The 15,409-nt window shown below is 43.9% G+C and overlaps 1 protein-coding gene across 1 annotated transcript in view; it reads left to right on the top strand.

Moving 5' to 3' along the window:
• Positions 1 to 15,409, top strand: part of EPC2 (enhancer of polycomb homolog 2) — a 177,115-nt gene that overhangs the window by 64,289 nt on the left and 97,417 nt on the right. Inside the window, exon 3 of the mRNA XM_030209088.1 lies at positions 15,167 to 15,312. Coding sequence (XP_030064948.1) covers positions 15,167 to 15,312 — 146 coding nt within the window. The remainder of the gene's footprint in view (positions 1 to 15,166; positions 15,313 to 15,409) is intronic.

The raw sequence follows: 15,409 nt of genomic DNA, 5'->3' as shown, positions 1-15,409 counted from the left end.
AAGCAGAGAGAAGGCAGAGAAAGAAAGAATGAATGAAAGGAAGATTAATAGCTATGATGTGTAATTAAACTTGAACTCGTTGCCAGAGAATGTGGTAAAGGCGGTTAGCTTAGCGGAGTTTAAAAAAGGTTTGGACGGCTTCCTGAAGGAAAAGTTCATAGACCATTATTAATTGGACTTGGGGGAAAATCCACTATTTCTGGGATAAGCAATATAAAATGTTTTGTACTTTTTTGGGATCTTGCCAGTATTTGTGACCTGGATTGGCCACTGTTGGAAACAGGATTCTGGGCTTGATGGACCTTTGGTCTTTCCCAGTATGGCAATACTTATGTACTTATGATTCTATCAAGTACGAAGGGGGGGGGGGGGGGGAAGCAGACCCCTTCGGGAAAAACAGGCCATTTGGACGGATCTGAAACTCTCTCTCCAAGCCTAGTTTTTCAGAGTTCCTTTGTCTGCAACGTGGTTTTATAGGCTGTTGTGAGCATCCTTCTCTCCTCTACCCTGGACCAATCATAGGTGCTGCATATGGGCTGGAGGCTTGTAATTGGGACTTTCGTGTATGCTGGAGGCTTGCAATTGGTCCTTTCCATACCTTTTCACCGTAAATTATTTTTGTAACAGGATATACTAGGTATCTGAGTTGCCTTAGCAACATTTTCACCATCATAGCATGTGACCAGCCAGAAATTCCTTCATGTGGCTGATAGGAAAAGAGAGATGGGGGATGGGAAAAAGTTCAGTATACCTGAAGTAAAGCTTTACAGCTTATAGCTAAAAATTATAGACACTAACAACTTAAAAAAAAACCATGGTAATAAATCAACTGGAAGGGCATCCAGACTTCTGTATTTTACATATTCACTGTTCTGATTTGAATATTACTCCTGGGAGAATTATGTGCTACTGTGCAATAAAGAATTTGTGCAGAATTTCCCCGTCCTCAGGCTGTGCAGAATTCTGTCTTTTGTGTGCAGAGTTCTGTGTAGTCTGCTTTTTTGCCCTACAGCATGGCACAGATGGTTTTCTGGTTGCCTCCCTCCCCTCTCTGTACACTCCCCCTCCATTGCGGCAAGAGGAAGAGCAGCCCAGCTGCGCACATCAGGCAGCTTCTGGCTCCTATGCCGCCTTGGTCCCCGGCGGTTCTTTTAAGCCGCAGAGCTGTACGGAGGCCCATATGGCTGAAAGGAGCAGTTAGGTCTGGGACAGCAGAGGAGCAGGAAGCCACCCATTGTGCAGCTGGGCTGCTGCTCCTCTTGCTTTGATGGAGGGTGAGTGTACAGGGAGGGGAGGAAGGGAGGGAGGACTGAAATAATGTATTTAGGGATGATTAGAGATTCAGGTTTGACGTTTAAATCTCAAGACTGGTAGCGCTATATAAGTGATTTATAGTAGTAGTAGTAAGTTGCTAAAATGGTGGTGTTAACTTTTTATAAGCTAAGATTACTCATTAGATTGAAATCATTTTTAGCTGATAACGATTTTAGGACTATTGTACAACAGCTGATTTTGGGGTACCTGCTGCTATTCTGAAGCCACTAAATAGTACAGAATTCTGCACCAGAATTGTATGTAGACAAAAGGATTTTTGATCATTGTACTCCTGTTCCATTTCAGTTGCATTGACTTCTGGTTCTATGTCCTGTGAAATTTAAAGTGATATATTTATCTGTGCCTTTGCTAGTTAAGTTTTTATTGGCTTGTACTCTCAGGACCATTTTTTAAAAAAATTATTGTTTAAATGTTACAAATTCCAGTAGACAGAATCAAAGAAATTACACCACATCAATAACATAATAGCATAAAATATAGTTTTACAAATATAGGCAGTTAGCTGAAGTAGCCCCCATAATGAGATGCTCTCAGGACCATTTTAATTTAAATGTCTCTTCAGTGCAGTTCAGAAAATTTAACACCTGGAATCAAGTGATGTCTATGCCATTTGAAATAAAGTGGGCAATTCTGCAAAAAAGAATTACAAATAAAGGGCTCCTTTTAGAAAACTGCACTCACGATTAGCATACGTTGAATGTGAAGAAACCCATGGGAATTGAATGGGCTTCTTCACATTCAGCGCACTACTAATCAGTAACGCCACTTTGTAAGCCTAAAGTGTGCAGAATTTTCAAATATTTGTTTTGCACAGAATTCCTTCAGGAGTAGAATATGTGAAAAAAAAAGCAAATAAACAGTAATTAAGCATGCCATTATATACCTTCCCACTATTTCAGGACAAAAATACATAGTTGAGCTGTAGCCTATATACCCAGACCCCTAGTTCAGCTCCTCAGCATTTTCTATCAACTTTGACTCTTGTCCTGAGGCCTTGTCCAGAGGTCTGGCTGGGGGCCAGTTACCTGTGCCTTAAAAATGTTTGAGCTAAAACACAGTAAAATAACATCCTTCAAACGATACAATTAACAGTGAGTCAATTTCGCATTCACTGTGAATGCTCAAAACATCACCTCCAGCTTTAACAGAGGCTTTCAGCTGCTTTGGGAAGTTCTTGACAGCCTTGCCGATTGGTTACTGTGGTAGGCTGTCCCAGATAATGTACAGCAGAAATCAAAGAACAGATCCGCTGGTATTTCAAAACCTTGAGAGAACAGTAAACTCACTTTAACGGACCTTGGTAACAGCTTGAATAATGTAAAAAAGGCATTCCAGTCCCTTGGTTTTCTGAAAAGTGTAGTGCAAAACCTCTTTTTCTAATCGATATATCTAAAAAGGAAATTTCATTTGGATGAAAAGTAAAATGTATCGCCAGTGACATGTATTGAGCAAAATATGACATTTTAAAAGGTCTTGTATTCCTTTTCCAAAGAACAAAAACATGATCAATGAACCTTAGCCACAAAACAGTCTGGCTAAAAAGTGAACGTTCTTATCCATTGATCTTCAAAAAAAAAAAAAAAAAACCAATGAACACATTTGTAATTGATGTATAGTGGCACCCATGGCTACACCAGAAATTTGTAGAAGCAATTACTGGCCACATTTAATTTAAAACAAAAATAACAGAAAGGCAAAAAATCTGCTTCCAATAATAAATATAAACCACAAAAGCAGACTAATAAAAATCACTTTAAAATAACAAAGTTTAGTAAAACAAAACCCAGAGGTAAATTAAACAAACCCGACGTGGCCACGTTTCGCCCTCAGGCTGCGTCAGGGTTAAAAGTATAAAATAAAACAATGACAACATAAACATCAAATCATCATATATAAATCATGTACATATATAACGAACAAAAAAAATCTAAATCTTACATTTATACATAATATAACTTAAAAGAAAGTATAAAAATAGTAAAATCAACATGTATAACTCATGTACATATATATCAAACAGAAAAACAACATTTTTAATTTTTAATAATATAGCTCATAAAAACAAAGAATAAAACATAAAATTAAATATTGAACTAAAAATGTATTCAAAACACAATTTTTTTAAATTACTACATATAAATCCCAATAAAAGTGAAAGAAATTTTTAACGGATAAATATGAATCCATATTAAAAAAACTCAAATGAAAATTAAAACATGGAGAGGTGAGTCAAACATTTACTCAAAGTGGTATGCATATTTTGAAATAGATTATATACATAGCTAAAGAAAAGGGGGGGGGGGTTATTCTTGATCATACCCCATAAAAAGTGTAACAACCTCCTGAAACAAAAAAATAAATCAAGCATTCCACTACATCCAACTATCAATAAAACCAAATAATAATAAAACATATAATGAAATAATCAAAATAAAAATAGTAACCATCAGTAAATAAAACAATGAGCCAACTATACAGATTCAATGTTAAGAAGAGATAAGCTGATCTTTCTGACCATTGTATCACCATTTATTATAGCTGAGACATATGACGTCAATGGAAACATCTAAATCTATTCCATGTTAATTATCTATATCCGTAAACATACCAAGCCTATAGCTATTGAATATATTAGCATGTATACTGCTCCTAAGTGAACTACATCCATAACATGAACGGACTGAATACACTCTAATCCTTTTACAAACCTCTCAGTTTTCCAAAAAATCAAAGTGATAGCAGAAAGAAAATTACTAAGACTTAGTACTCACAGTGTTCATTTTGTTGTTCAGCATTCAACTAAACGCAATACTGTGTCCACAGCATTACCGAGTCAATCACGTCCCACGTTATAAAGCCTCATCCTCAGATCAAAGGTCACCAACCGTCAAACTATAGACTTAGTTTATACCCCATTTACGTAGCATAAATAAAAGATTACCATTTGAAAAAAAGTATTAATTCTTAAGCAATCAGGTTATTTCAAACATAAATTTCTTAATTCTAAGGGTTATAATGTCATGACGTAGAGTCAACATTCTTTGAAGTCGAGTTATCAGAGCGATTCTCTTTTCCTTATTCAATCAGTCCCCTATAAATACCCATACTCTTGCCAAAATCTAAAAAAACGAAAAAAAACCCAGAGTTTAAAAGCAACATATATACCATGTCACCTATCCAACACAAGTTTGTAGCTACAAGAATTACAACTGAATGTAGTGAGATGTTTTGTTAAAAATAATTTTAAAAAATTATAAAAATATTTATTTTTTTATAAAAATACAGCATAATCATTTTCTTGATTCAAGCCAAAAGGCTTGACCGTATTAAATTTAAATATTAATCTCTGTTCCATTTGTAATAATCGTCTATTTACATCTCCTCCTCTCCAATATGTTTTAATTTTCAACTGTACCAAAACCTTCAGCTCCTCAAAAGGGTAATTAAAGGCATACAGATGTTCCACTAATGGTTTTTCTGGTATATTTCTTTTTATTGCACTTTTGTGTTCTGCATTTTGTTTATTTAGTGCCCTGATGGTTTTGCCTATGTAAATCAATCCACAGGGGCAAATCGCTGTATAGACTACCTGTGATGTCTTGCAGTTGGAATATTGTCTTAATTCATATTTTTCTCCTGTCTTTGGATGAATAAAGAGCTTTGTCTTCAAATTAACTGAACAGAAGGAGCACTTTAGACATGGGTAATGTCCCCATACTGAGTCTTCTTTTATTGGTTTTAGAAAGGCATGAAGGTGCCAAAAAATCTTTTAAATTTCAGTTTCTCTTAAATGTATAAGTAACTCCTTATTAGAAAAATATGGTATGTTTTTGATCAATGACCAGTGTTTTCTAAATATCTTGATCAGATCCGATGACATATGGTCAAAATATAAGGTGCATACAATTCTATTTTCTTTATTGATATTAGTATCATTTTTAGTATGGAAGAGATCACGTCTCTGATGTTGTGAAGTTCTAAGCATTCCTTCTTTAATATATTTTTTTGGATATCCTCTCTGTATAAATCTATTAGCCATTATGCTCATCTGTCTCTTACAATCCTTATTATCTGAACATATTTTTGTTACTCTTAAAAACTGACTGTAAGGAAGAGTTAGCTTGAGTGGTTGACTATGACAGCTATCAAATTGGAGTAATTTATTTCTATCTGTTGGTTTCCGATATAATGTTGGCTTAAATTTGCCATAATCGAATTTAATTTTTATATCTAAAAAGGGTGTCTCAGTTTTATTAAAGTTCATATGAAATTTCATATTCTTATCCATTGTATTCAACCATTTCAAAAAATTATTTAACATAGTCTCACCACCTTCCCATATCATCAAAATATCATCTATAATTCCTTGTCATCAACAGCAGATGAATCCATTAACTGATGGTTGTATCTGCCTACCTGCAGGTGGAGATAGAGAACACTGAAAGCACATGGTGTTCCTGGATGCCCAGCCCCCTGTGCCTTCAGTATATCTCTATCTCCCAGCAGGTGTGGATGTTGCTTTCTCAGCTCCTGGATTTCTGCCTGGGGTGGCTCCTGTGGTTTGCCAGTAGAGCAGGGGGGTGTTGTGGCTGGTGGTGCCCACTTTAAAGGCATACTTGGTTTTCCCTGTTCCTGCCTTACCCCATTCCCCCTCCTCATGGAGTTCCTCTGTGGCTGCCTGCCTCTAACTTTCCTCACAGTAAAAAAAAAAAAAAGAAAGAGGCTCGCTTTCTCAGCGTGGTGATTTCTGAGACTTTCTCCAGAGATTCTGGTTCGGTGCAGCTTGACCGAAGCTCGTTCGACTCGGTCTCCTGAGGTGAGAGTGGTGCCCAGCTCCTTCGGGGAGGTTTCCGCTGACCGCTCTGTGCAGGGTAAGTTTTGGCGCAAAGGCGCCATTTTGTTTTCTGTATTTGATGGCTGCTGAAGGGGTTAAGCGCTGCTCCCACTGTGGGAAATGCAGATCAGCAGTGGGGCTTTGCAGCTCATGCTGCCTAGATGCTAATGCTGGCATGAGCATGGCGGGCGGTAAGTCTTCCCATCCGACAGAGTTGGCAGCGGGCACCATCTTGGAGGCGCCGTGTGACTCGATCCTCACGGTTGCGGAGGGGTCTGACTGCAGGGGGACGCCTTGTTTCGAGGGATCTAGAGGAGCTATTGCCTCCGCTTCCCCCAATGTGGGGGCAGAGGTACAGGGTGAGTTTTTCTCCCCTGAATTTGTGCTGCTGATGCATAAAGCTTTTATGTTAAAAAGAGCATTGCCTGAGGCTCCTGACAATTCCTTTCGGACTGGGTTGCCTCCAGTTCTTGATAACCCAGCGTCTGCTGAAGACTTTATTTCTTCCCCTGTGCCTTTGGCTGACGCTAAGTGTAGACGAGTGAATACCCCGTCTGAGGGGGACTCTTCACCCTGTTCTCCCCCGTGGTCTAGTTTTGGGTAGTCTGAGGGGTCTGGCAGGCCATTACGGACTGATGATCCAGACAAGGGTGGCTGCTTGCCACAGGAGTTGGATGACCCTAGAGCGGTTCGGATTTTCCACCGGGATAAGCTGCCAGCTCTCATTTCTGATGCCTTACAGGCCCTTTGTATTGAAGATCCTGACGAGGGCGCTGCCTCTTCTATTAATCCTAGGATGGCTAGTACTAAGAAGCCTTCTCGAGCTTTTCCAGTACACCAAGAGCTTATTTCAGCTCAATGGTCTGACCCTGATTGTCCCTTGAAGGTGGCCAGGGCTATGTGTCACCTTTACCCTCTGAGTGAAAGTCAGTTGGCCCTCTTTGGGATGCTTAAAGTGGATGCGTTAGTCACGGCTATGACTAAAAAGACTACTCCCCGGTGGAAGGAGGGGTCGCTTTGAAAGATATGCAGGACCGGCGGCTGGAATCCGCGCTGAAGCGGTCCTTTGATATCTCGGGCCTTTCCTAACGGGCGGCTATTTGCAGTTCCTATGCAGCCCGGGCCTGCCTTTCCTGGTTGCAGCAGGCAGTTGAGCAGCCCGCCGATGGAGCGGGTTCCCTCACTGAGGTCAGCCCGCGTATGGAGTATGCACTGTCTTTTTTGGCTGATGCCCTTTATGATCTGGTCAGAGCTTCGTCTAAGCAGATGTCTGTGGCAGTTTCTGCCCGCCGCCTTCTTTGGCTCCGGCATTGGGCGGCTGACGTGGCCTCTAAACAAAGGCTGGTGAGGTTACCCTTTCGGGGCCTTCTTTTATTTGGGGAGGATTTGGAGAAGATTGTTAAGGACCTAGGGGGCTCTAAGTCCCAACGGTTGCCTGAGGATAGGCCAAGGCCTTCTTCCAAAAGTCCTTCTTTTCCTTTCTCTTCCAGGCCACGTTTTCGCGAAGCTCACAGGTTTCGCCCGGGGCGCTCTGCGGGGTTTGGACAACATACCTGTTTCCAGCAGAGGAACTCCTTTCATTCGGACAAACGCGCTGTGGCGTCCGGGCAACGCCCAGGAGTTCAGGGGCGTCCTCCACAATGATGGGGCGCTGGTCCATTCGTCAGTTCCCGCAGTAGGGGGTAGTCTCTCCCTCTTTCTTGAGGAGTGGACCAAGATTACTTCGGATCAGTGAGTCCTGGACCTGATCAGAGAAGGTTACTGACTAGAATTTGCTGCCCCGGTGGGAGACACGTTTTTGGAGTCTCGATGCAGCACTGCTGTCAAGCGGGCGGCGGTAAACGAGACCTGGCAGGTGTTGCTGAAGTTCGGAGCTATGGTTCCAGTTCCTCCCACTGTACATGGCTGCGGTCGCTACTCCATCTATTTTGTGGTGCCTCGAAAAGGCGGATTGTTCAGACCTATCATCGACTTACGCAGAGTCTACGAGGCCTTAGGAGTGCGACACTTCCGCATGGAAAGCCTGTGCTGCGTCATTGCGGCGGTACAGCCATGAGAGTTTCTCACACCTCTGGACCTCAAGGAAGCTTATTTGCATATTCCCATCTGGCCGCATCAGCAGTTTCTCTGGTTTGCGATATTGAACCAACATTTCCAGTTTCGCGCCTTGCCTTTCGGCCTGGCAACTGCCCCTCGGACTTTTTCCAAGGTAATGGTAGTGGTGGCTGCCTTTCTCAGGCGAGAGGGTATCAGAGTTTACCCTTATCTCGACGACTGGCTCATCAGAGCGCATTCGGCAGACGAAAGCCGACTTGCCATAGCCAGAGTTGTTACAGTTCTTCAGACTCTGGGCTGGGTAGTCAATATGCCGAAGAGTCACCTGACCCCCTCTCAGTCTCTCGAGTATTTGGGGGTCCAGTTCGACATGGCTTCGGGGTTCGTTTTTCTTCCCAACAACAGGCGTCTTAAGCTTCAGAATCAGGTCTGCCTGCTCCTGCAGATGCCTCGCCCTCAAGCTTGGGACTTTGTTCAGCTCCTGGGATCGATGACGGCCACCATAGAGGTGGTCCCCTGGGCGAGAGCTCACATGAGGCCGCTGTAGCTTGCTCTGCTTCAGCAATGGTCCCCGTTTTCCCAGGAGTACCAACGCAGACTAAGGTGGCTTCCTGCGGCCCAGCGCAGTATGGATTGGTGGCTTTCCGAGAGCATGCTGCAGCAGGGGATGCCACTGGCTCTTCCGTTTTGGTGTCTGGTGATAACGGATCCCCGTTTTTCGGGCTGGGGAGCTCATTGCCGTGGATGCTGTACTAAGGGTCTGCGGTCCACCGCGGAAGCGGGATGGTCCATCAATCACTTGGAGCTGAAAGCGATAGTCCAGGCTCTTCTGGCTTTCCACAGGACGCTGAAGGGTCTTCCTGTCCGACTTCTGTCAGACAACACGACAGCAGTGGCCTACATCAATCATTAGGGTGGCACTCAGTGCAGGGCACTGGCTGCGGAGGCGTCTCAGATCTGCGACTGGGCCGAACGCCACCTAGAGCTGCTGTCTGCAGCTCACATAGCCGGTCAGAGCAACGTACAAGCCGATTTCCTCAGCAGAGATCAAATCGACCCGGCGGAATGGGAACTGGCGGAAGAAGTTTTTCTTCAGATTTGTGCCAAATGGGGGACTCCAGACTTGGACCTCATGTACAGTGGGGGAAATAAGTATTTGATCCCTTGCTGATTTTGTAAGTTTGCCCACTGACAAAGACATGAGCAGCCCATAATTGAAGGGTAGGTTATTGGTAACAGTGAGAGATAGCACATCACAAATTAAATCCGGAAAATCACATTGTGGAAAGTATATGAATTTATTTGCATTCTGCAGAGGGAAATAAGTATTTGATCCCCCACCAACCAGTAAGAGATCTGGCCCCTACAGACCAGGTAGATGCTCCAAATCAACTCGTTACCTGCATGACAGACAGCTGTCGGCAATGGTCACCTGTATGAAAGACACCTGTCCACAGACTCAGTGAATCAGTCAGACTCTAACCTCTACAAAATGGCCAAGAGCAAGGAGCTGTCTAAGGATGTCAGGGACAAGATCATACACCTGCACAAGGCTGGAATGGGCTACAAAACCATCAGTAAGACGCTGGGCGAGAAGGAGACAACTGTTGGTGCCATAGTAAGAAAATGGAAGAAGTACAAAATGACTGTCAATCGACAAAGATCTGGGGCTCCACGCAAAATCTCACCTCGTGGGGTATCCTTGATCATGAGGAAGGTTAGAAATCAGCCTACAACTACAAGGGGGGAACTTGTCAATGATCTCAAGGCAGCTGGGACCACTGTCACCACGAAAACCATTGGTAACACATTACGACATAACGGATTGCAATCCTGCAGTGCCCGCAAGGTCCCCCTGCTCCGGAAGGCACATGTGACGGCCCGTCTGAAGTTTGCCAGTGAACACCTGGATGATGCCGAGAGTGATTGGGAGAAGGTGCTGTGGTCAGATGAGACAAAAATTGAGCTCTTTGGCATGAACTCAACTCGCCGTGTTTGGAGGAAGAGAAATGCTGCCTATTACCCAAAGAACACCGTCCCCACTGTCAAGCATGGAGGTGGAAATGTTATGTTTTGAGGGTGTTTCTCTGCTAAGGGCACAGGACTACTTCACCGCATCAATGGGAGAATGGATGGGGCCATGTACCGTACAATTCTGAGTGACAACCTCCTTCCCTCCGCCAGGGCCTTAAAAATGGGTCGTGGCTGGGTCTTCCAGCACGACAATGACCCAAAACATACAGCCAAGGCAACAAAGGAGTGGCTCAGGAAGAAGCACATTAGGGTCATGGAGTGGCCTAGCCAGTCACCAGACCTTAATCCCATTGAAAACTTATGGAGGGAGCTGAAGCTGCGAGTTGCCAAGCGACAGCCCAGAACTCTTAATGATTTAGAGATGATCTGCAAAGAGGAGTGGACCAAAATTCCTCCTGACATGTGTGCAAACCTCATCATCAACTACAGAAGACGTCTGACCGCTGTGCTTGCCAACAAGGGTTTTGCCACCAAGTACTAGGTCTTGTTTGCCAGAGGGATCAAATACTTATTTCCCTCTGCAGAATGCAAATAAATTCATATACTTTCCACAATGTGATTTTCCGGATTTAATTTGTGATGTGCTATCTCTCACTGTTACCAATAACCTACCCTTCAATTATGGGCTGCTCATGTCTTTGTCAGTGGGCAAACTTACAAAATCAGCAAGGGATCAAATACTTATTTCCCCCACTGTATGTGTTCCCTCCTTGGCCCTTGATATGGCTAGTGCTACTTCGGATTCGCCGGCACCGAGGATTGGTGAGTCTCATCCCCCCGGATTGGCCAAGGCATCCGTGGTACGCGGATCTCCAGCGGATGCTGGTGGATGCGCCTCTTCCTTTTGACTCGGGTTCTGAACTTGTTAGTTCAGGGTCCGGTGACTATGGAAGATCCTTGCCGCTTTGGTCTTACGGCCTGGCTCTTGAGAGGGCGCAATTGAGGGACAAGGGCTATTCTAATAAGGTTATTGCCACGCTCTTGCAGGCTCGCACGCGGTCTATCTCTGCAACTTATGCTCGGATCTGGCGCACTTTTGATGCGTGGTGTACTCCAAAGTCTATTTCACCGACTCTGGTGACAGTCTCGCTTTTGCTAAACGTTTTGCAGGACGGGGTACAAAAGGGCCTGGCCTACAATTCTCTTCGAGTTCAAGTGGCAGCGTTGGCCTGCTTCTGGGGGAAAGTATCCGGCTTGTCCCTTGCTGCTCATCCGGATATTGTCCGATTTCTCAGAGGGACGCTTCGTCTCCGTTCTCCTTTGCGGTCGCCCTGTCCGGCTTGGAACCTGGGGCTCGTGTTGAAGGCGCCCCAGCGATCTCAGTTTGAGCCTCTTAAACGGGCTTCTGAGAAGGATGTGACTTTCAAGACAGTTTTTTTTTTAGTGGCTCTTTCCTGTCGGGATCCTTTTCTACAGTTCTCGGAATCCGGGGTAACTTCGTACAGTGCCTTCCTTTTTGTCTAAGGTGGTTTCAGCTTTTCACCTGAACCAGCCCATTTTTCTTCCTTCCTTTTGTAAGGAGGAGTTTCCGGACTCTTTTGGGCAATTGCGCCTTTTGGATGTCCGCAGGGCTCTGTGGCAGTATCTGCAGATGTCAAATGAGTTTAGGAATTCTGATCATTTATTTGTTCTGTTGGCAGGTCCCCGACGGGGGTTTCCAGAGTCTAAGGCCACTATAGCCCGCTGGCTTAAGGAACTCATTTTTTCTGCTTATCTGCTTTCAGGGCGGTCGCCGCCTGAAGCGTTTAAAGCGCACTCTACGAGGGGAATGTCCTCTTCATGGGCTGAAACGGGTGTCTTTTCTCTTCAAGAGATCTGTCGTGCGGCTACCTGGGCTTCTGAGCTCTCTTTTGTGCGGCATTACAGGCTGGATGTGGCACCGTGGCAGCACCTCCAAGTGTGCTGCAAAGAACACACTGTGACGAACAGCTGAGCCATGGGAATAGTTCCTGGCAAGGTTCTAACAGGAAAGGGGAGCTGCTGTAAACCGCGGTAAAGACTACTGCTTTACCATGGATTTACCGCTGGGTTCCAGCCGACCTCCTCCCATTCTACTGCATGTCCCTCTTCCCTGATGCACTGCTTCCCATTGATTACACTCTACAGTTACCAGAAACAATACTCTGATAGGAAGGTCCTTGGTGCAAACCAAGCGCAAAGGCTCAAATGGAGCCTCGGACAGAGCCTAGAGCATCAGACAGAGGTCCAGTGAAGAGTACGAAGGGTGCAATGGAGGGTGCAAATCAGTCACCCCCTTCAGGAACCCGAGCCACCTCTCTGTATAAAGCAAAAGAGATACCCTTCACAAAAACTGGCCAGAGCAGCACCTGGATCCTCAGGAGCTCAGAGCCATCCCATGATCCAGGCCTAGCTGCAGAAACCCCAAAATATCATGAACCTGAGCACTCCAGAGAAACAGGGACTGCTCCCCACACCGATATTTAAGAACTTGCTCCTCCAACAGCCAGAGTTGAACCAAGGTGTCTATCTTCTGGGACAGCATTTTTCAACTGGGGTGCCGCAACTTTGCTCCTTTTCTTGCGGGGCCCTGGTCCAAGTTTTCTCCAACAATGTGATGACAATGGCTTATATCATCAAGCTAGGCGAGACCTGCAGCCGTCCATGGCATTGGAGAGGTGGCTCGGTTCCTGAAGGGGGTGACTGATTTGCACCCTCCATTGCACCCTTCGTACTCTTCACTGGACCTCTGTCTGGTGCTCTAGGCTGTGTCCGAGGCTCCATTTGAGCCTTTGCGCTTGGTTTGCACCAAGGACCTTCCTATCAGAGTATTGTTTATGAGCAGAGTGTTGCCTCTGCTCATAGACACTGCAACCTGCAGGCACTGTTTTGCCGACCCATATCTCTTTCACAAAGGACTCATGGCCCATGTGTATATTCCCCTCCTTTCTGCCAAAAGTGATGTTTCTATTCCATGTTAGTCAGAAGGTCTACTTGCCGCTCCTTTTTGGCAGAAGGTTCAGCTCCTGGGGATCGGAAATTCCACAAACTAGATGTTCACAGAATGCTGCTCTGGTACCCGAGGGAGATGAATAAATTTCATCTCTATCCACCTACCTCTTTGTACTTTTGATGGCCCTTGGAAGGGCCAGGTGTTTCTAGGCCTCCATTGCATTATGGATCAAGGCAACTGTTGTCTCTCCTTATATTGGCAGGAATCATCTGGTACCTCAAGGGTTGAAGGCCCACTCTACTAAGGCTCAGGCTGCTGCCTGGGTGGAGGCCAAGGCTGTGTCCCCTGAGTCTATTTGCAGGGCTGCAACTTGGTCGTTGCTCCATTCCTTTGCTGAGCACTACAAGTTGGATGTGTTGGCCAGAATCCACTTGGACTTTGGCAGAGCCATCATTCAGGGGCCTTGTCTTCCTCTGCCCAGTAGGCTGATTCAGTACATCCCATTTGTGCAGAACAGTGGAGCTGATGCTAAAAAAGGAGAATTTATGTCTTACCTGATGATTTTCTTTTCTTTAGTCAGCGATGCCTTTCTGCAATCCCTACCTTTGGAAGCCCTTGGCCCAGGGTTCTGGGTGTGCTCTATGTTTCCTTTTCAGTGCTTCAAAAAAGGAAAAACAACAAAAAGAAATTAATTTTGTGATTGGCAGCCATACGGGGTTCCCATGATATAGCTATATCCTGGTATGAGCGGGGTAGCTACAGCCATTTTGCTCGCTTGGTTATCATTGCAACTGCAGTGGTGATGGGGCATGGGTGCGTTACAAAAGGACCTTCTGCTGCTTGGGCAAATGCATATTGGATTGTTCCTGGGAGCACCTCAGCTTATGCTGGTGATGTCACTGACAGATTTCAGTTTTCTCTACCTCCATCTGCTGGTAGGGAGGGTTGACACACAGCAAAGGAGACAATGAAGATGATGAAAAACATCCAACGGACTCATAGAGTTCACCTCAGAAGTTTATTTTACAAAAAGTCCTAGACTGAACACAAATCGTGTTTCGGCCGCAGAGGCCTGCCTCAGGAGTCTCTGTGGTTTACAAGTGTTGTCATTTCTTAAAGTTTTGAAATGTCTTTGTGTGGTGAACCAAACAGAAATATAAAGAAGAAACGTCCTGAATCTGAAACACCTCGAATGTGCAGATACAGTTCACAGATGTACACAGTAAAAATGCGACAAAAACCATTTGTGCAGAATGGTGTCGCTGACTAAAGAAAAGAAAATTAACCAGTAAGATATTATTTCTCTGTAAAATTAATAAATATAAATGTGAATATATAAAAAAATATTTTTAGAATGATTTACTGCTGACAAATGTTTATATGCTGTTTATAATGTCAGTGTAATGCAAAATCCTAGGCTGTGCTAGATACTAAATTTATGTGAACGTCAAATTTAGTATCTCACATATAACACTTAGGGCCCCGTTTACTGAGGCGCTTTACTGCTTTTAGTGCTCTATTAGCAAGCGCTAACTGTGTAGGCGCCCACAATATTCCTGTGGGCACCTACACGGCGTCTGCTAACTTTGTGCATGTGCTAAAAATGCTAGCTCACCTTAGTAAACAGAGCCTTAGAAGCTTCTAGGGACCTTGGGAGCCCTCAGTCTTTTATTCTGTGCCCCCCGCAAATAATATCCTAGATTCAGTTCTGTGATTTAGCAGTTTCTTTGTTTTGTAAACTCTGTACAGTTTCCAGTAGAAAGTATGAAACCAAAACTGTCTGGTTTTACTAGTCACTAATTTTTACTACATTTTTACTAGTCACTCGTTTTATTTTTCTGATCCTAGGTACCTGGCTACTCTGTTTTTTAAATTATACAAGTTCATGATGCTAAGTACAGTTTTTTCATTGTTCAGTGTAGATATTTTGCAAATTTACATGTTTATTTTGTTTTTTTTATAATCTCAAAGCAACTTTATATTTAATTTTGTTTCAGCCTTCAATCTGGACAACGAACAACCTGACTATGACATGGACTCTGAAGATGAAACAATATTGAATCGACTCAACAGAAAGATGGAAATCAAACCACTCCAGTTTGAGATTATGATTGATAGGCTTGAAAAAGCCAGTTCTAATCAGGTATTGCAATTTCTGCAGAAATAAACATTTATTGTGTTGAATTTAATTAAGCATTTTGTCTTGTTTCTCTTTAATTTTTAAAAGTATTTTATTAACC

This window comes from Microcaecilia unicolor, chromosome 7, assembly GCF_901765095.1.
Source record: "Microcaecilia unicolor chromosome 7, aMicUni1.1, whole genome shotgun sequence".
Classification (NCBI taxonomy): domain Eukaryota; kingdom Metazoa; phylum Chordata; class Amphibia; order Gymnophiona; family Siphonopidae; genus Microcaecilia; species Microcaecilia unicolor.
This window is presented reverse-complemented; position numbering and strand designations above follow the sequence as displayed.